The sequence below is a fragment of the Pygocentrus nattereri genome, chromosome 12, assembly GCF_015220715.1.
Source record: "Pygocentrus nattereri isolate fPygNat1 chromosome 12, fPygNat1.pri, whole genome shotgun sequence".
In the NCBI taxonomy this organism is placed as follows: Eukaryota; Metazoa; Chordata; class Actinopteri; order Characiformes; family Serrasalmidae; genus Pygocentrus; species Pygocentrus nattereri.
In genome coordinates, this window is record NC_051222.1 from 25,306,028 (window position 1) to 25,327,750 (window position 21,723).

Here is a 21,723-nt window from a genome sequence, read left to right on the forward strand (position 1 = left end):
GGAGCCCATAGTTGCAGTTTATATATAAAGCTGGAATAAAGAAAGTTCGAACACATCAGACGTTTAGACCCCCATTTTCCCTGTTCCTCTATGGTCATGACCACCACAGGACAACCACAGAGTTGTTCATACACAGCAGTGCTGCTGGAGTTTTTACCCAAGTGTCACTGCTTGACTGAGAAAAGTCCATCAACCAAAATATATCCAGTCAATGGAGGATGACCAACACAAACTGTGCAGCAACAGATGAGCCATCGTCTTTACATCCACAAGATATGAGTGTCTAATAGAGTGGACAGTCAGTGGACACAGTGTTTAAAAACTCCAGGAGCACTGCTGGCTCTGATGCCCCTGGTTGGGGCAGTGTGGGGGTTAGATTTGGTGAGGCTGTCTTTTTTCCTGGCTTTTGAGCTGTAAGTGTAAGAACTGTGTGAAGAACCTCCACAAAACCTCTACAATATGTTGAAATATTTCTTTATTCCAAGTCAGATGGTGACTAAACACATAAGATGAACACAAAAGAATGTTTGAAATCAATTAAAAAACGGTTACAAATCAACTCGATATTCTCAAAACACCAAACACAGAAAATATCCCTGTACAATTTTATAGCATCACCACCAACAACTTTCAGTATGAATATTTTTCCTTTCATATTGTTCCATTTCTTTGCAGGTCTCAATTTTTGAGCATAAATATTAAACATGGGCATTAAACTGCAAATCTAAAACTGAGATAATGTGTGACATTTACATCATTTTACATTAGCACTGTTTGGCCAATGAAAGCTAAATAAAGCACTTTTTGACTAATGAAAGAATGTTACTGCCTTTCCATAACCTACAACATTCACTAGTACTATTTAGCTAATCCTTAAACACAGCTGTTTTCAGAGAGCTGCCTCACCAAACAGCGCTCATAATAAATGAACCTTTCCATCTTCAGTACCCACAGTAATCAGCACTAACCGGCTAATCTTTGAATGGACAGTTCAGATAAACGGTGCTAATAACGAATCAATCACAGCCACAATAGTTCGCACTGGTTTGGTTGACCCTTTAAACACTCCTCGTCAACATCATAATGGTTCCTCCTCAGAGGAACATCCGGTCCTTGCTGTGTGAAAAGCGAGTGTTTAGCTCCTGAGACTTCTTCAGCAAAGCTTTCTTCTGAGCCTCGTCGAAGCGGTTGACCTGCAGGTCAGTGTCTCTGTCAAAGGGCCTCCTCTCCACAGGCTGTTCAGAGTCCTCCTCAGCCTGCCTCTTCATTTTCTTAGTATGCATGCTCAGGAGAGATTCACCTCTCTTAGACTCCTAATAAAGAAAAGCCAGTTTAAGACTGACAGAACGGTTCTAATGGCCATGGCATAAAAAAGTGATATCTTGAAAAGCATCTTAAATATTTATAATTATAAGAGTGTTCAACCCATTATTGAATATTTCTAGTTATACAAATTCCCCATCACCTGCTTTCGCAGAGAATTTTGTTTGTTTTAAGGCAGAAATAATATCAGCCAGGGCATTAAGATCAGTTCATTTAATGAGATCTTGCTAACACTTTAAATACTACTCTTTTTTTTGCCACTTACATTTCACAACATATACAGTGAAGTGCACTGTATACAGTCACAAACATACTCATACCAATGATATTCTGCAGTTTAATCTCATGGTCAGCACTTCAATCCAATCAACTGATGTATGTAGTGTATAGAGCCAAAACAACAACAGAAAAACTAGGGCCACTGTTGAGCTACTTGGGTTGAACAAACTGCAACTTACATTGTACTTGGACACTTTTTCAGCCATGTCTAGGTCTTTCTGGGAGAGACGAGGGCCTTCCTCTTTGGCTGGCAGACCCTTCTCTTTTGCTTCTTGTTTTTCCTTGCATACAAATAAAGAAATACAATTTTGGAATATTAGAACCATTTACAACACATATCCAATAAAGTATTAAAGTAAAAAAAATGCTGTACTATATTTTTATTTACATTGCATTATTGTGTAAATTGTTTTTTGAGTCACATTTGTCAGGCCAAAAAAAATCAAATCAAATAAAATGTGAATCTTGTGAAATATGATATTTTTATGGTGCACTTTTATAATTTCCTAATGAATCATAAAAAAAAGGAGGTCTGTGCCCCCCTCCATGATACACAGGGGAAATGCAGCTCGATTAGAGTTGATGCAAATGGCAAAAATGACAGTAAGTTGGTTAAGTTGATACTTAACTTAGCAGTGGTAACATTACTAACAGTAAATTGTTGAACCCAGTTAAAGAATTTATTTATTTCAGCAGATGAGTAACTCACCCTGGCTTTGCGCTCGCGGTCTACAGGTGTGTCTGTCCAGATAGACCGGTCTTTATCCTCAGGGCCGGATCTCTTCTTGAAGGTGCGTGCGCCCAGCCCAATGTGTTGCAGCTCGGGCGGCAGCTCTGTCATCCAGCTCTCCCTCTTCAGTTCTTCAGGTTCATTCTAAAAATGCGGCGCACAAGAAGCGATTAGTATGGAAGATTTCTGTCAGTTTGTAAACAAACAAACAAACAAACAAAAAACAATTGTACAACTTGACATTTGGCTGCAGGAGAATAACTTCAACATTGTCTCATTCATAGGTATGACAGAAAGATATATCTGAAGGTGCCAATTTCACTGTATTATTTAATATAAGAAACACCTATAATGATTATATTGTCACTCAAGCACAAAAACTTTGTATCTCAATATCTGTTTTTTCTTGCAATTTGAAAAGTACAATCACCTTTTTCATGATTGCAGCACTATACAAATTCTCCAACATTAATTGGAAAAAATTAAGTTAAAGTAGTAGTAAGACAAAGTTAAAGTAGGTGCTCAATATAAAATAACAAAAAAATGGGTGTCGTTTTATTGTGTATATTCCACTACTGTGTAAATAATTCTGTATAAATATTTTACACATAGGTCATGTGTGTGAATTCCTTGTATTTTAAAAATATTCTGAATTTGCCAAAAGAATTGAACGTAAAATTAATGTAAAATGTAAAATTTCAGGATGCATTGCATTAGGGACTGGCATTTTGAAAAATATTATTTTTATATTATATTAAATATAATATTATTATATTTAAGTATTCATACAGGGAAACAGAAAAAAAAGGGCTTTAGCTGATATCATAAGACAGCTGATGAGTTATGATACTGAATGCATCATAAGTTAGTTCTTACAATACACACAACAAGTACAATACACAAAGAAGACAAAATAGTGTTTGTAGGCTAAAAAAGTCAGTAGCTCATTAAAAGACCTTGTGGCAAAAAAATGCGTACATTACTATTTTGTTACTAAAAAACAGGATAGAGACACAAAACACTCACATCCAACCCCATGAGTTTGTCCTTCATCCTCTTCGCCCTTCTCTCAAAGTCTAACGCCACAGAGCTCTTAGCTGCCTCTTTCACTGGCATGGGTCCAACGACTGCGTCATCCTCTCCTTCACTGCTGGAAGAGTCTGCTTTGTAGCCTGGCGGTAGTGCTGGCCCTATGGCCTCATCATCCTCCTTTGCATCCTCGTCATGATCCTGCTTTTTAAAGCCTGGAGGCAGTGCAGGTCCAAGTACCGGTGGCCTAAATGTGACAAGAGACAGGCATCACAAGAGGTTTGGGTAGAAACAGTATTCTGAAAATGCCCATATGAACTTAAGCTTAGAGGAACACCAGTGTTTTTTGACCTCATCTGTAACATATGGTGGGTTACTACAGACAATCATTTTGACGTATTTCTTTGCACTGAGAAAAGAAAATTGGTGACTCAAAACCCACTTAGAATAGTGTATTACACGGTATTCGAAATGCTTGTTATTATAGCACAGAAGGTCTAAGTATGAGGAAATTATCATATTTGGCACTCAACAGAAAAATGCTGGAGTAATTCTACATAGCAAACAGTTTTAGAACTATACAACAACGTTGTACCAGCACTTAAAGAAGAAATTCCACAGATATTTTAAAATATCTGCATAATTCAATTGTTGAGATGTATACAAAGTCATTGAGTAGTTTAATGTGAAATGTGAAAGCATTGCTGAAAAACGTATCGACTCAGATTTCTTTAAAGTGGTGGTGATAGTAAACAGAGGCTATAATGTCTTCAATGCAAGTACAGCCATTTTATTTACTATCCAAACAAATAGAAACCACACTCTTTCTTTCTGAGCTTTTATACGCCGTATTAATACTGTCAAAACAGCAGTAAACCGGGAAAAAAAAACATTTTCTTCGGAATGCCCCAAATGTACCTCTCCGCCATGAATGGAATATTAAGAAATATGAGTCAGACCAAATCTTCAGCTATTTCTTGTATTAAATTTCTGTGGTACAGCTTTTAGGGACATTAAACACCCCCATTGTAAACAATTCTGAATCAGAAAGTTTCTCTAGAATAGAGCATTTCACTTTAAACCACACTGAATGACTTTGTGCACATCTTAAACCTTTAATTAAGACAAAAATTAGAAACACTGGTGGAATTTCCCTTTAAATATCTAATTTTAGTACTGAAATACTAGTCTCTTATCAGCGTCTTAACCATATAATTACGCAGAAATTCTGAAAAATAAGTGGAATTCTCCATTAACATGCATGTCATGATCATCTGCTTTTACCGTTCAGGTGAGATCTCGTGCTTTTTATATCCAGGAGGCAGAGCTGGACCAAAGAAGCCATCATCATCTTCCACGCTAGGCTTTCTAGCTGCTTGATCCTCTCTGTGAGATCTGCTGTATTAGATGAGTAAATTAGATGAGGTTAGATTCTTTCAAGGCTTAAAGTGATACTTTTTTAATCCCACAAACGGGGAAATTCCACCTCCGCATTTAACCCATCCGTGAAGTGAAACACCACATGCACACTAGTGAATAGACACACACTAGGGGGCAGTGAGCACACTTGCCCAGAGCAGTGGGCAGCCCTATCCACGGTGCCCGGGGAGCAGTTGGGGGTTAGGCGTCTTGCTCAAGGACACCTCAGTCATGGACTGTCGGCACTGGGGATCGAACCGACAATCTTTTGGTCACAGGGTCAGTTCCCTAACCTCCAGCCCATGACTGCCCCAAGTTTAATTTGACTGAGTGGAGTAGAATCCTTTTTATTACACATATAAAAAAAGTTACTAAAGTCACTTTTTATCTTTTAATACACACTGCCAAAAAACTTGCCCGGGCATTCATTATAAGCAAAACTGATTAATGTAATGCTGTGTTTACAGGGCTTTCCAAGAAAATGGATCTAAAAAAAAAGGATAATAAAAAGTAATAATATAATAATAAAATAATATAATATAATAATATAATAAATGAATAAAAAGAATAAATCACACATTGCCCCTTTTTGGAAGAAAAAAAACGGCACTGGTTACCTGTATCATTTAGGATCGATTTAATTTACTTGTTTAGCTGTAAATTACCAGTGTACCGACCACAATATTACTTGTGATCTTAGATCAGCAGATTCTAGCAGTCTGTGTAAAGAGAAAGTGAAGAGGCCTCTTTTTGTTCTTATGCTTTGAAACTATGAAGCTGAGTTCCACTTTTTTAATTCAGCAGTCAAGCTCAGTTCATTTTAGAAAGCATTTCAAAACATACGTTTAATTTAGCTTTTATTTGTTTTCTGTATATTTCATTTTCTTTTTAATTTTATGCTACTGTCTGTTTAATTTACTCCTCTCGTTTTTAATATTTCTTTTTTCATTTAACTTCTTTATTAGCGTTCCTACTTAATTAGGAACTTATTTATAAAAATATTAAATGCTGCTAACATTTTATGTTTATATGACTTTCATGAAGTGTTTTATAAACAAAGCTCATCATCATAATTATAATTATTATTATAAGTAGTAGGATTTTTACTATTAATTTTATCAGAAGAGACTTACTTTGGTGACGGAGCATCTCCAGATCCTGAGTATTTGGCTCTTTTGAAAACAACCTCTTGATCGCTGTCTTCTGATGAACTGGTGGACTCAACCGGTTTATACAGAGGAGGCAGCGCTGGACCTATGACTGAAAAACAACTTTGTTGACTGTATGAAAGCAAAAACATAACAGCAAATACTGTAAAGGGTATTCCAGCCTTTTTTAAATGCATAACAAAATGTTTAAGATTTTAATTAAACAAACTCATTCAGAGTGGTTTCCCAGTAAATGCTCCATTCCAGAAAAACTTACAGTGGTGCTGATAGGAACCAGACAACTGTAGTCTTCAATACCTTTAAAAGCTACACCACAAAACGTTACAACATGAAATAAAGAAAAACAGTCCAACAAAAAAAGATTAACAAACTTTTATCACCATCACCATCAACAAATCAAACCTCAGAAGAGACGTGTAGGTTCACTGGTAGTTTTGGATTGTAAATGAAGTGGCTATATTTGTGTTGCAACCTCTGGTTCCTATCACCACCACTGTAAAGAAATACACTATACTGCCGAAAGTATTTGCTCGTCTGCCTTCACATGCAAATGAACTTGAGTGAAATCCCATTGATGTCACATCCCATATGATGTAAAGGGGCCCACCCTTTGCAGCTATAACAGCTTCAACTCTTCTGAGAAGGCTTTCCACAAGGTTTAGGAGCGTGTTTATGGGAGTTTTTGACCATTCTTAGAGAAGCACATTTGTGAGGTCAGACACTGATGTTGGATGAGAAGGCCTGGCTCACAGTCTCCACTCTAATTCATCCCGAAGGTGTTCTATCAGGTTGAGGTCAGGATTCTTCCACACCAAACTCGCTCATCCATGTCTTTATGGATCTTGCTTTGTGCACTGGTGCACAGTCACGTGGGAACAGAAAGGGGCCGTTCCCAAACTGTTCCCACAAAGTCGGGAGCATGAAATTGTCCAAAATCTCTTGGTCTGCTGAAGCACTAAGAGTTCCTTCCACTGGAGCTAAGGGGCTGAGCCCAACTCCTGAAAAACAACCCCACACCATAATCCCCCCTCCACCAAATTTTACACTTGGCACAATGCAGTCTGACAAGTACCGTTCCCCTGGCAACCGCCAAACCCAGATTGCCAGATGGAGAAGCGTGATTTGTCACTCTAGAGAACACGTCTCCACTGCTCTAGAGACCAGTGGCGGCGCTTTACACCACTGCATTTGATGCTTTGCATTGCGCTTGGTGATGTAAGGCATGGATGCAGCTGCTCGGCCATGGAAACCCATTCCATGAAGTTCTCTACGCTGTTCTTGAGCTAATCTGAAGGCCACATGAAGTTCGGAGGTCTGTAGTGATTGTGCAGAAAGTTGGTGACCTCTGTGCACTGTGCGCCTCAGCATCCACTGACCCTGCTCTGTCATTTTATGTGGCTCTACCACTTCGTGGCTGAGTTGCTGTCGTTCCCAATCACTTCCACCTTGTTTCAATCCCACTGACAATTGACTGTGGAATATTTAGTAGTGAGGAAATTTCACAACTGGACTTGTTGCCCAGGTGGCATCCTATCACGGTACCAAGCTGGAACTCACTGAGCTCCTGAGAGCGACTCCTTCTTTCACCAATGGTGGTAGAGGCAGTCTGCAGGCCTGGGAGCCTGGGTTTAAACAGCTGGGTGCACAAACACTTGGATGGGTGAGTAAATAATTTTGGCAATATAGTGTAGCTATGTTACCATTTCATATCAGACCACTCTGAATGGCTTATTTAATGGCGTTTACATCTGAAATACTGCATTAAAACAATGTAGCCGAGCAGTCACACAAGTGTGTGTACGGCTAGTCAGTGCAGCAACGCTAGAGCAGCAGGTCAGCTAGCTAACGCTAATGTTTATGCGCCAACAATTGTTTTCCTCGTTCCTCCTTAAGTATCTGACGTGCCAGAACGTAACGGCTGCACAGTTTAAGGTGGAACGGAGAAACTCAAAGGGAAAGCTGGAGAAGGTTAACCTTAACTAACACAACCCACCCCTGTCTTCTTCATCTGACTCATCACTTCTGCTCTCTCTCAGTCCCGGAGGCAGGGCGGGCCCGATTACATCACTGCTCGACATCGCCACAGAGTTATCCTCATTGGAAAAATCTTAATAAAACTCTCTTTTTATATTCTCACTAAAACAAAACATGAACAGCGGCAGGATTTCGGCACAAACGCACAGTTTCCGGTTTACCAGTGAATTACACAATAAGAGTCCTGCCCCCCCCCCCCCCCGATCTCTCTTAAGGGAGTGGGTAAATTGGAGACTTGCGCCACCTGCTGGTTGCATTCAAAATATTTTGAAAGGATCTTTCGATAACGGATTAAAACACTGATTATAAGCAGTGACTACAAATACAATAAGGTAGGTAAGACGACTACTTTATACTTACGTACGCAAAACAACAATTTAACAAGAACCGACCTACTTTATTAATATTTTAATAGTTTTTTTTTCTGCTTCGAGCAATACTAGATCTGTTCAGTTTTTTTCTCCTCTGAAAGAAAAGATACTTCGGTTATCTTTACTTTGCTTGCTTTACTATACAAGCTCTGTATTTTTTTTATTTATTGTTGTACTGTTTCGAAAACAAAACTCAAGAAGAGGAAAAACGCTACAGAAACAAAATAGCAGCATGACGTCTAACCTAGCAGAGCGTTATAAGCCAACCGTGGAGACTGAACTACGTAGGACTGGTTGCACATTTGCACTTTTAGCTGGACCTCCACATAGTTGAGCATTAAGCTGCTAATGCTCAGATGGCTGCATTGTACAGGCGGTGAATCCGGCGGAATATAAATATAAACGCTTAGTCAGCGCGAACAGCGGGCGTGCTTACGTGCACCGTTGGGCGGCGGACGGTAGAGGGCGCTCACACGGGACAAACCGGAGCTGAAAGCGATGTCGACGGTGGGCGCGTTTCTGTTTTGTTTAGTGGTCAGTGGTCTCCAGGAGCGGCGGGACGCTTGAAAAGAGAAGCCGAAAGCCTTTCTGTCGAGGGTAAGTCCACTTGGTCTTGGTCGTCGAGGCTAAGTGTAGTCATTGCCCTTTCCTGGTTCCTTACAGAACTGACCGTAAACGAGTTTAGCGGTGTTTTTTACTGAAGCTGTTCATTTAACGCTAACAAGGCGTCCAGGTTAGGTTAGACACTCGAGAGCCCAGCTGTGTGTTTTAGCGCTTACTACTGGTTACTACTGCCGAATGACGCTCCCAACGTCTTACATGCAGGAAAGAATCAATGTTTATTTAATAAACGAGCGTTTAACAGTGAAACAGTCTCGGGTGTCTGAGCCTCGTTTAGGTTCCCGTGTTCACCCAGCTCGTCTTCTTCGAGAATTAATGAGTGAATTAAGGGACTGAGCCCTAATATATTAAATCCTCCTTAAATGTGTTCCAGGACTAGGTTTAATCCCTGTCCAGGAAAATGGCACAAGGTTAGGTAAGTTAGCCATAGTACTACTGTAGTTTTATGCTGTGCTAGAGTAGAGTAATAATGGCAAATTGCTATAGGAGTCTAATAGGAGCCTTGTAGAAATGAATGTGGCATTACTGTAATGCTTTTACCCGCAGACAGAGCTGAACTGGGACCCCTCGAGATGTCTTCAATGGGACCTTAACAAGTGGCTAAATTAGCAGGCTAGATTTAAAGGTTAACCCCCAACGACTTGGCTCATTAAAAGCTTTGCTAGGCTACAAATTGTGTGAAATCCTCTTTACCTTCAGCTCGGGTTGCCTGTACCTTACAGTTCAGTTCATAGGTCTGCTGAAGTTACATGGAAGTTACACAGTTTGATTGTTTTACGAGCTGTTAACGGTGACCAGACGCACATTTTCAGGTCCAGTATTTTGATTCTTAATACTTGGTGGCAAAACTTTTTCAATGAATGTCTGCTTGAAGTCTGGAACCCGCAGACCCTGGGTTTCTGCCACCCACAAACTCAACTCGAGACCGTATATCTGCTTACGTGTAAGTGAAATAACGAGGGCAGAGGACACACCTGGCCATAGAACAGCTGAGCCACCAGTTGTCCAGTTACTTTTGAACAGCTAAAAATGAAAAAGTTTGTAATTCCTGTTGTCTTCACTCGATCTGAATGTAAATACTCTCAAATTATATCCAGACGTCTGCACCTTATATTCACCATTTCATTTCAGCTCTGTTGTTCTGTCCTAAACAGCTGAGGGAACAGTGACCTGGTTGACATCCAAATATTGACGGTCCTACACAAAATTGCACAGAAAATTACAAAAAAAAGCGACTTCTTTGAACGATCGCAAGACATGAGGTTCATATTGGCAGTACAGTTATAAATCTCAGTTTACTGTTTCAGGCATTGTTTTTTCAGACTCTTCTAACTGTACTGAAATTCTCATATCCTTACACTTTACTTTAAATTTAAGACCCTCATATAGGAGTTTGTAGGGTACTCATGATGACGTTTAGCCAAGAATTGTTGCTTTTACTAAATTTCCTTCTACTTTTGTTCAAGGCCACATAAATGCCACCCAAAAAGCAGAAGGATGCCACTGCCAACATCTCCAGTTCACTGGAGTCTGAGGACATAAGTCTGGAGACTACCGTGCCCACGGAGGACATCTCCTCTTCGGATGAAAAGAATGGATCTCGGAAGGTCACCAAGCAGTTGCTGGAGAGAAAAGAGCTGCTCCATAACGTTCAGCTCCTGAAAATAGAGATGTCACAGAAAAATCTCATAATCGATAACCTCAAAGTGGAACACCTTACCAAAGTATGAAATGCTTCATGTTCACTGTGAAGAAAGTGAAACTGATTTACATATGCAAATAGATAAAGTATCTGGAGGATGCAGTCTGGATTTCTGCCAGTCCATAGATTATTTGGCTTTTTTTGGTCTGAGTGGACTGATTTGTTTGTGATATGACTTTAGATTGAGGAGTTGGAGGAGCAGCTGAATGAGGCTCTGCATCAGAAACAGGTCTTGGCACTTCGGCTGGACAGCCAGCTCAAACTCCAGCAGGATGAAAACAGGTCAGTAATTGACAGGTCAGTTAAAAAAAGGCATATTGTTTCTAAACTGGCCACAGTGGTGTTGGCACAGTTAAGGGTATAACAATGGCAGTGCAATATCGAAAAACTGAAAACATTCAAGTTTTAACCATTTGCCTCAGAATCTGTTAGCAGTGAGTGTAGCTGAAACACCCGAACGTAGTAATAAGGAGTGTCCACATACATATAATCCATCGTTCTGTTTTTGAGATGCTTCAAGAAAGTGCCCTTCAGGCTTCCACTTTGTCACACAGAAAGCAGCAGGCTCTGAGGAAACAAGAGATGGACAGCATTTTGCTGCGGCAGAAACAGCTGGAGGAGACCAACAGGCAGCTGTGTGACCGAGCTGGAGACATCCGCCGCAGCCTGAGAGACATAGAGCTGAGCGAGGAGAGATACTCAGAACTGCGAGAACTTCCTGAGGACAAGCTCTCCATCCCTGAATATGTGGCAGTGAGCATTGCTGAACATCTAGAACATTACTAATGATCCTAGATTGTTTTTGCTACTTTTGAGGTTTTTCTTTGACTTTTTTTGTCAAATTTGTGGTTATTAGTCCCTATTGTCATTTGATAACAGCTCTTTAGGACTGTGGTGTTTGAAATGCATAATGAGCTTCAATGTCGTGAGCTTGATAAGGTGTGATGAGGCAGGGAGTACTTGAATTTGTGTTCGGGCTTCCCAAGGACATGATTTGGGAACCATTGCTGTAGAATCATAAAATATTAAGTTTCTCCACCGTACTCCAGAAGGATAAGGACTTTTTTTTTTGACATGAACTATTGGCTTTGCATGTTTTTATAGCCCCTTTTTAAATAATTTAGGTATGGTGATGGTGATGAGGCCAGTTCTAAGGCTGCTTGATGTCCCTTATATTACTAAAAATGAGGATTTTGCCTCCAGCAGTTAATCATGGAAGGCTGTAACTAATCTTCTTTAGATTACATTACATATCTCCAATAACATTTCTTTCAGTCATGCATGTGCTTTTCAGAATCACAGGTTCCTGAATAGTTTTAATTAGTTAAAGAGATTGCTTATGCATTACTGAAACTTTTATTGCATTATTTTTATTATTTATTTATTTATTTAACTTTTATAATTTTATTCATTCCTCTCAATGATCTCACATGTTCCTCTTGAATGGGCTGCAGGTGATCAGTGACAGATGGATGTCAGGAGGCAATCCAGTTTATAGTCTAAAATCCTATCAGGTAGCTTCAGAAGTTAATCTGGTTGATGCAGATTGACCAAGGCTGTGTTCTGTTGGCTTAGGTACGCTTCTATGAGGTGGTGACTCCTCTGAGGGTTCAGGTGACCGAGCTGCAGGTAAAGAAGAACAGTCTGAGTGATGACCTGGACAGCCATCGCATCCAGATCAGATCTCTCATGGAGGTAGGGAAGACTGAAGTTTCAGAATGTGAAGTCCAATTGGAAGTGGACATGTGCCTCATATAGGGGTGGACAGTGTCAAAAATATAGTGTATAAATATTAATCTGTTTTCTTAATACACAATGTGCATCACAAAATGTAGTTATTGAGGTTTTATATGACAAAACTGTAGTAGTGCCACATTGCTAAAAAAAACTCTTGAATACAGTGTGCGGAGTACATTTTCATTGACCATCTTACTTCACTGCATTAAATCTGTTTGTTTTTAAGGAAACATGCAGTTGGTCAGTCTTAAAGAGCTGACTGTATCCATAATATGCTTAGCGACATAATTTGACATTTATCAAACAGTAAATGTGATCATATTGCCCACCCCTTTGCCTCAAAGAGTAAAGGTTATACTCAAAAGGGTATTCAGATTGAACCCTTATTTTCAGTTTTATTTTTCTCTATATATGTTATTACATAATCACATTTATGCAATAAACTGTCATTAAATTACATGTGTTTAAGTTTGATTTTGTGGCGACAGGCTTACATCTGCACTTTATTTTTTTTCCCATCTGATTAGTTTTTTTTTTTTTTTGCCTTTTTGCAAAAGAAGAGTTTGTGCGCACCAATAACATTCACTAACTTATAGTACATTTAAGTCATAATAAAACATCTCCACTTCTGTTTGCAAACGAAATGTAGCATTGGTTAAAAGTTTAATATCTACACTTTCAATAGTATTTCTGAGCTTCCTTCAAAAGAGCTCAGTGAGGAAGTAAACGAACAGAGTGTAAGAAGAGGTGTACTATCCACGGTATTTGTGCCACTGTGTTTTGTCCAGATATGTTCATATCGGTCCCATATCGGTATTCTGACCTCTATAGCACTTAGATTAATTTAGGTTAAAGAGCCCTAAAATATTTTTTTTAAATTAAAGACTTTGTAAAAATATGTAAACATTTAAAGCTTCAAAATGTACCATTCACTCCTCAGACCACACGCTTCACACAGACGTTCTAGAGTGTTTTAAATACAGAGCATCCAATCACAATAGAGCTAATTTATCTTCTATCAGTCTTCAGGACACAGTAACAAGATCAACCAATTTGATTTTAAGGGATAACTAGAGGTTGGAGAATTTTGGATTCAGGACCATGAAAATTTTACACATGGACTTCAAAGAGGAATAGAAGTAAAATGGGGGATATGATCTCTTGAGGATTATCTTAGTGCAGCATTTGTGAATTCATTCAATGTTCATGAGAGTGATTTTCCCTTTCTGCTGCTACTTTTTTCTTGGAATGCATCTGTTCGTTCAGAGCTATGAGGAGGAGAGAAGGGCTCGCTCAGAGCTTGAGATCCGCTGTCAGAGAGTGACTCTGGAATTAGCAGACACCAAGCAGCTCATACAGGAAGGTGACTACAAACGGCAGAACTACGATAAAGTGAAACGGTGAGAGCACTGTTTTGTAGACTTAAGTTAGTAGCCAGTAAATATAATCATTTTTACCACACGTTTAATTGAGTGATAATTTACATGCTACTTAGTTATGTCAACAAACACTTAAATAGCATTTAGCATTATTAACTGCTGGCTTAAAAAAAAGAAGCAGACCTTGAAATGAAATGATGTAGAAAATCCTGTTTCTCCAAAATAACTTCAACAGGGATATAAAATTGCTCTTGACTTAATATCAATTAATGTCACTTGATCTAATATCAATTAATGTTGCTAAATGTTTTATGATGCCAGATTTACATTTCGCCTTTTTAAGATGTTTCAGTCAAAGTCAGTTTTGTTGTTATGTCTTCATGTCACAGATATGTTGATAGAGGAATGAAATGTAGTTTCTTCAGGACAGTGTGCTACCATTAATTCTTCTGAACAATAGATAATAACTATACATCTGTATAGTCAGTATTATTCAGTGGTAGTCATTAAACCAAGGGGCAGTGGAGAATAGACCATCTGTTGGTCTGCAGCGTTCATAATAGTTAAATAGCTTCAATATGCTTCCAAAAATCAGACATCATGATATCTACATTTTTTCACTCTGTGATAAATAGAAGGTAGACAATAGCTCTTTAGGACATTTATTCTGATTGTGACTTTTGCTGCAGAGCCTTCGTTCTAGTATCTTTTGATAGTTCACAATCTGATCTGCAAACGATGTATTCTCTGTGCAGGGTTGTGGCTAAAGTGGTGATTCTATTGTATTGGAATTCAAGTTCTTCATATTATTAGTGGCTGTGCTGCTGTGACCCTGGAGCATAGATGTGTGTTGACTTGGTTTGAGGTCCATTCTTGGACCATCTAAACAACCCCAAAATCCTGTCATTTTCAATGTAGAAAATGTCAACAAAGCATTGCTAGTACAAAACACCCCCATGCGCATTCATCCATGATTCACCTGACCCTTAAAAAAAAAGGGTAGGTTTTTAAGGTTGCTTAGTATATTTGACTGGTGTTGAAGGATGACTGGTATTTACCTTTTGAAAGCTTGTCTCTCATAGTATTTTGAATGGTCTTGTTTGGCTCAGAGAGAGAGATGGCTATGAGACGGAGGTGAGAGAGCTGAGAAAGAAGCTAGAGATGATGGACCTGACGCAGACAGCCCTGACCAAAGAGAGGAATGACCTCAGTAAAGAGGTAAGGCATAAACGGAATTAGTTTCAATATAGAGATAGAATAGACATATTGTATTATATAACCGATAGAATATCATATCACTGCTAAAATATCATTCTTAAATTCATGTTATTTTTTAGGACCCTGTGTCCATGAAAGTTGGCATGCTGTGCAGAATATAAATGGGTATAAAAAGAGTGTTTCCTAAAGTAAAATAGCAAAGAACTTGGGGATTTCATTATCTATGGAGCATCATATCATTGAAAGATTCAGAGAATCCAGAGGAATCTGGATGTAAGGGACAAGGAAGAAAACCTTCGGGCCCTCACACAGCCCTACATCAAAAACAGGCATTATTCCATAGTGGAAATCACTGCATGGGCTCAGGAACACTTGTGAAAACAAGTATCAACACAGACAACAGTTATCAGTGCACATTTCAAATTCATGATTCATGATGGTATAGGGGTGCATTAGTGCACATGGCATGGGTGACATGCACAACTGTGAAAGCACCATTGAAGTTTCTAGCAATCCTGAAATGTCATTATGGGACCTACAAGTAGCTTTTGCCACAGTTGATGTCCAAATACCTGTGTGTCATCAAAAAGAGACAGCACAAGTTTGATTTTCGTGGAAGATCTGCATGGAGGAAACACTTTTTGTCAAAAAACAAAACAAAAAAACATCAGGTCAAGACTAAAGTTGGCCAGAGAAAACGGTCTGGGACAATGTGTATTAGACAGATGAATCCCAAGTTGAATTATTTGGGCACAATAACAGAAGACCTGTTTGATGGAGACCAAACACAGCATTTGAACGCAAGAACCTCATGCCAGCTGTAAAGCATTAAGATGGAAATGTCATGGTTTGGAGCTGCTTTGCTGCAGCAGGGCCTAGCAAGCTCTCCATCATGGAATCCACTATGAATTCTTTATTGTATCAAAGGGTGCTTGAAGAAAATATGAGACCATATGTCCAAAAGCTGAAGCTGAAGTGGAGGTTGGCCATGCTGCATGACAGTGACCCAGAACATTCCAGTAATTACGCCGGTAGCTCAAAAGAAAGACATAGAAAGATCTGGAACGGCCGAGCCTAAACCCAGAATCCTGTTGCGTTGCAGTGGGGTGATTTTAAGAAACCCTTTAAACATCACACAGCTGAAAGAATTGTGCATGGAGGAGTGGGAAAAACTCTCTCAGTTGATGTCCGAGACTGGATATAGGGCACGTCTAATTGAGATGATTACCCCCAAAGGGGAAAATACCAGCTAGGATGTCTTAATTATTTCTTCAGTAGGAAGTGGCATCATTTTTTTTTTGTTTATTTGTTTGTTTGTTTGTTTGTTTTGTTCGTTTTTATCATTTATGTAACAAAAGTTATGTTTTAATTGTTTTTGCAAACTTGAAGCAAATACATTACCTTTATCTGTAAATATAATAAAAAAAGATCAAATATTATTTTTTGTCCATATTAATAAAGAACTAAACATTTAATAGGGTGTCCTAATTTTTTCACATGACATGTGAGCTAAAAGTTGTTAGGATCGAATCTGCGATTAGCTCTCAATACAGCTCAGTACAGCAACTGAATCCACAAGCAAATGAGAACGAGTGTGATAGGCTGATGTTGCTCTGGATGGTAGTGATGAAAAATGAGTTAAATCACATGATATGCATGTTTAGTTTCATGTGAACCCCATTCTGAAAATAATGTTATTGAATGACATCAAGGTGGTAAATACATTGGGATGAAGCTTATTTTTTTCTGCTTACATAGCTACGAGAAAATGCATTGGTTTTTAAATAGGAATGCAGAATTCATTCTTTGGACATTTTTCCTCCCTCTCTCCCTTTCTCTCCCTCTTTCTCCCTCTTACAGGTATCTACTCTGCAGCAGTCAGTGACTCTCCTCCAGAAAGATAAGGAGTATCTGAACAGGCAGAACATGGAGCTGAATGTGCGCTGTGCCCATGAGGAGGACCGCTTGGAGAGACTGCAGACCCAGCTGGAGGACACTAAGAAGGCCAGAGAGGAGGCTTATGACAAATATGTGGCTTCTAGGTTTGTACTGAATTGTGGGATTAAATATAATCCCCTGCACTTAAAAAATCCAGACTAAAATCAGCTCAAGCGTATTCCATTTGATTTTGACATTCTGGTGTCCATAAGGACTAATGAACAGATGTTCAGTTCGGTTAACCACAGGGAAAAGGAAACAAGGCCTTTGGCTGATATTAATGATTTTTAATACACAAGCATGTGGAAAAAAAAACAATGAAAGAAAATTCAACATTAATGTAGAGCTGTAGGCTTACCTTTTTAGCTGACTGCATGGATGTTGCACACTGAAAAAGGGATTACATTTGTGTCGGACAGGTAATTGGGCTCATGAGCTTAAGTGTTCTTCTCGGTGGATGATGTTTATTTATTCATTTCTTCTGTGCTTAGTCAACGTCAGCATGAGTGTTCAGCCTAGTTAGAAACAAAGCTGTGCTATCTTTTCCTTCTCAGTCACATCCACAACATGGTGTCTACTCTTGTTAAAGCTCATGTACGAACATACTCGCAAATATGAGTGAACTCACCACATTTTACAGTCCTGTTAAACCAGTATGAATACTCGAGTAACTTTGCATATACCTGCATATTAATATATTCATTTTTATTAACACTGTGCCAGTTAACTCATTTGAGACAGTTATAAAACACCAGTAAATTAATGTGTTATTAAATGTATATCTAGAAAAGTAGTGACCATTCACTTATTGTGACTTATTCATAGTAATTTTGTGACAAGCAATTTCTAGTTAATTAACTACTAATATAGTTTTTTTTTTTTTTTTTTTAAATAAAGTTTACAAACATTTAAATGTTAGTTATAGCTGCTTTAACTGATAGTTGATAAGTACTTGTTTTTTAGGTCTGTGTTTGGCCAGCCGTGCTCTAGTGTGTAAAGCTATAACCGGTTTCTCCACCAGGGATCACTATAAGACAGAGTATGAAAACAAACTGAGGGATGAGCTGGAGCACATTCGCACGAAGACCAGCCACGAGATCCAGAGCCTGCAGCGCACCTCCAAGGAAATGTACGAGAGAGAGAACAGGTGTGTTTGTGTTCTGTGCAGTGGATCAGCACCTGGTTGTTTTGGTGCCTCGGTGCTTTAGGAAAGTGAGAAAATGTCACCATACACTCTTTTGCTATCTATGATGTTTTGATCTAGGAAGGGAGTCAGCAAGAAAAAAAAAAAAGAGTAGCAAAGAGGCACAAAACTGCATCTTCAATCATTTTCATCATCTATCACTCCACATTTTTGTGTTGTGGGTGTTTTCACCGGCATTGTGTTAAATGAACCAGGTGTAGTTCTGTGAAAGTGAACCTAAAAAGGATTTAGCCTTGAAGGACACTTTGTTCTCTTTCCAGGCCTCCTTAGTGTCAATTAGATCTTGGATAACTTCTTGTTCACATCAGTGCTGATTTATGGGCAGTATGGCTCAAGGTCATCATGTAAGGGATAGGATTTGCTAAGCCATGTTCAAACCTGTGTTAAAATACTCCATTCGTGCCAAGCTCTTGAAAACCATTAAACAGTCAACACTGTTCGTGAGATTGCCTTTAGTTGAAATACTTTTTGAAGGGTTTAGAGGGTGCATTTTACATGAATTGGGCGGCGATACCAGTATCCAATATATTTTATATACACATAGTATCTACTGATGCTGATACATAAACAAAAAATGGAACTAAATCAAACTGGATTGTATCACAAAAAATGTTTTATTTCTACAGGGTTACAAATGCAGAGAAATTAATAAAATGCATATATTTTAGCACAGCAGCATAGCATGAGTGTCATACATTTGTGGCATACTGGTATAATGGTTATGACAGTCAGCCTTTGGGGTGATGTGAAAAGAGTAAATATAATTCTCTTATGAATAAAGGGGAACAAAGACTGAAATAAAGCATGATACAATTAAAAAAAAAGACTGCAAGACAATGGGAGAGTAATTTTTAGCACTTAAAAAGTATCAAAACAAGCAAATAAAATTAATAAGTACAGATACTAAAAAATCAGAAAAATGAAATGAATAAGATAAAAATTAACATAAAAACAAATCTTGTACCAGAGAGAGAATTTCAACCAGTATATCAGATGAACCAGTATACCACCCACTACTAACCCAGACCGCTTGAAATGCTGAATGGCCCAAATGTGAGAACTAACCGTTGTCACAGTGCCCTAACACACCGTGCACAGTTCATCTGCGATTTAAAGGACAGATTAGTTGAAACAGTATTTCAGAGGGGAAAAAACATTTTGTGCTTTGGGCTCAAAGGCTGTAATAATTTATTGTTAATTAAAATCTGTGCAGCTGTTTTTACATGCCTTTCATTGCTAAAAAAGAAATCTCACAAATCAATACTTAGCCCATTCACTTCCACAGTGTGTTCGCTCCTAGAGGACTGTCCTCAAAATGGCCAGTAGGGGTGCTATTAGGCTGAATGTAAACTCTCCCTGCATTGATTGCATTGAAAATTGATATTTTTTTCTGTGATCTGTTTGTTTTCATGGAAAGCAAGAGACACTTTTAGCACAATTTACAATGATGTAAAATAGAGAATATCTGAAATTTTGGATTATTTAATGTCTCTATGTGGCTAAGATTCAAGTGTTTATTGATGCTTGATTTCATGATCCTGTATTGTCTACCAAATGGGAGAAGTGTGAAGAGGTTGTGTTGAAGGTGAGTTTTATTCTTGATGATTTTGTGGATCTGCTAGCGGTGAGAGGGCCATTCGTGAGATTGTTTGGGGTGTCCTGGCCTCCCGCTGCTGACACTTTCAGTCTTGTGCAGAGCAGTTTCATAACCAGATTGTGATAGAACTAGTGAGAATGCTTTCAGTGATGCTCCTGTAGAAGTTCCTTAGAACCATGGCTGATAGTTTTCTTGAGTTATTGCAGGTAATGTTGTTGTCGTTGTTATCATTGTTGTCGTCGTCGTTGTCGTCGTCGTCGCCGTCGTCGTCGTCCTTTCTTAACCAGTTGTGCTGTGTTATGAGACCAGGCCCGATCACTGATGTTGACACCAAGAACTTTGAAGGTGTTCACTCTTTCTACTGTGGTCTGATGACTGAGCAATGTTTGTGCTGCTCTTTCCTCTTGCCATAGTGCACAGTCTTCTACTTTGTTTTGTCAGTATTTAAAGAAAGATTGTTAAGCCTACATCATGCTGATAGGTTTGCCAATTTTGTCCTATAGGCTGTCTAATCAGTCTCATGACAGTTTGTATCATCAGCAAATTTGATGATGATGTTGGTCTTTCTGTGGGGGTCAACACAGTCATGGGTGAACAATGTGCACAGCAGAAGACTTGGCATGCAACTCTGTGAGTTCCCTATGTTTATAATTTGCATGCTGGAGGTGTGGTTTCCAGTCCTGACAGACTGGGATCTGTCCGTCAGGAAATCCATCACACAGTTGCTCAAGGAATGTGTGGGTCCAGACGTGTGGAGCTTTTGACTCAGCTTGGAAGTGGTGATAGTGTTGAATGCTAGGCAGTAGTCAATGAACAGCATTCTCACATAACTGTGTTTGCTCTAGTTGTTCTAGAGCTGTGTGGATGGCAATGCAGATAGTGTCTTCTGTGGATCTGTTTGGTCAATATGCAAACTGTAAGGGGTCCAGAGTGTCCTGTATAATGATATGTATATGGAAATTGTCCTAAAGAAAGGTTGATTACATATGCAAAATCATCAGCCAGCTTTGCTGCACATAAATCCATGAGCAGGTATGTTGTTTGGGCCCGCTGCTTTCCATATGCTCTTCAGTGGTTCTGTGGTGAGTACTTCAAAGCGAACATAGCAGTCAGTCAACTCATCTGGCAGGGCTGTTGATTTCACCTCTGTGTTTGCTTTGTTAATCAGTGAGCTGGTTCAGTCTATTGCATGTGCGCCTGGTGTAAGTGATGTTGTAGTGACGCCCCAATTTAAGTTTGTATTGTCTGTTAATAATAGCAAATAATGATTAATCATCATTGCCAAATGACTTGGCTAAGGTTGAGCTGAAGTTCACTTATTATCTGCCTTCTGTGAATTTCAATAACTTATCATATTTATAACGGACCTATAAATGAGAATTGATCGTCCAGGTCAGGCTTTTTGCAGCAAGTTTGTTTTTGTGCATCTGTAATTCAATTTATTACCTTTCCACAGAAACCTTCGGGAAGCACGAGATAATGCAGTCCTTGAGAAAGAGCGAGCTGCAAGTGCGGAGAGGGACATACAGGCCAGATATGACCAGCTCCTAGAACAGTGAGTTTCCCTGCAACCTCTTAATGTTTACCCTCCAACAGTGCTTTAAGAGCACCTTTGTCACACTCACCGTTCCTTTTATTTATTTATTTTTTACATTTTAGTGTTAAAATGTCCTTTATTTTTAAGGCTGGTAGACCCTTTGCTACCAGAGTTGTTATGCATGCGCATATGTGTGTTTATATAGTTATATATATTTATATTAATATTTATATATAGTATGTATGTGTGTGGCCAAACACGTGCGTGGCCGGAGTAGTACTATAGTGCATAGTTATTTTTAAAAATACAGGGAATATATGCTATTCATTAATGCAAATCTATAATACATTTTTCAACAACTGCGCAACTGTTGTGGTTGACTAGCAGTGCAGTGTGTGCGTGTATATATAGATCACTCTACCAAATTGCTTCAAAG

The 21,723-nt window shown here is 38.9% G+C and overlaps 2 protein-coding genes across 4 annotated transcripts in view; one reads left to right on the forward strand and one right to left on the reverse strand.

Moving 5' to 3' along the window:
- Positions 1–458: 458 nt before the first annotated feature.
- On the reverse strand, positions 459–8,151 carry gpalpp1 (GPALPP motifs containing 1). Its single transcript, XM_017715086.2, has 7 exons — positions 7,943–8,151; positions 5,914–6,040; positions 4,646–4,759; positions 3,359–3,608; positions 2,312–2,476; positions 1,782–1,883; positions 459–1,313 (listed from the first exon to the last, which is right to left on the reverse strand). The coding sequence occupies exons 1-7, from the start codon at positions 8,025–8,027 to the stop codon at positions 1,095–1,097; spliced, it is 1,062 nt and encodes a 353-aa protein (XP_017570575.2). The 5' UTR covers positions 8,028–8,151; the 3' UTR covers positions 459–1,094.
- pibf1 (progesterone immunomodulatory binding factor 1) overlaps positions 7,379–21,723 on the forward strand; it is a 50,500-nt gene continuing 36,155 nt past the window's right edge. Inside the window, exons 1-10 of one of the 3 annotated variants that reach the window (XM_017715112.2) lie at positions 7,379–7,609; positions 10,442–10,699; positions 10,859–10,974; positions 11,232–11,430; positions 12,253–12,372; positions 13,681–13,814; positions 14,903–15,011; positions 16,872–17,053; positions 17,971–18,096; positions 21,207–21,305. In XM_017715112.2, the coding sequence (XP_017570601.1) occupies positions 10,451–10,699; positions 10,859–10,974; positions 11,232–11,430; positions 12,253–12,372; positions 13,681–13,814; positions 14,903–15,011; positions 16,872–17,053; positions 17,971–18,096; positions 21,207–21,305 (1,334 nt within the window). In that variant the 5' untranslated portion in view covers positions 7,379–7,609; positions 10,442–10,450. Of the gene's footprint in view, positions 7,610–8,824; positions 8,952–10,441; positions 10,700–10,858; positions 10,975–11,231; positions 11,431–12,252; positions 12,373–13,680; positions 13,815–14,902; positions 15,012–16,871; positions 17,054–17,970; positions 18,097–21,206; positions 21,306–21,723 lie in introns of those variants that run through there. The other 2 variants (XM_017715111.2, XM_017715113.2) reach the window with 2 other exon arrangements.

Bases quoted from the DNA above. Each gene is read 5' to 3' on its own strand.
- gpalpp1 (XM_017715086.2), bottom strand. From the start codon at position 8,027: ATGTCGAGCAGTGATGTAATCGGGCCCGCCCTGCCTCCGGGACTGAGA. The intron at 6,041-7,942 runs GTGGGTTGTGTT...GTTGTTTTTCAG, and splicing joins GTCAGATGAAGAAGACAGGG to TCATAGGTCCAGCGCTGCCT. The intron at 2,477-3,358 runs GTGAGTGTTTTG...CCGCATTTTTAG, and splicing joins ACAAACTCATGGGGTTGGAT to AATGAACCTGAAGAACTGAA.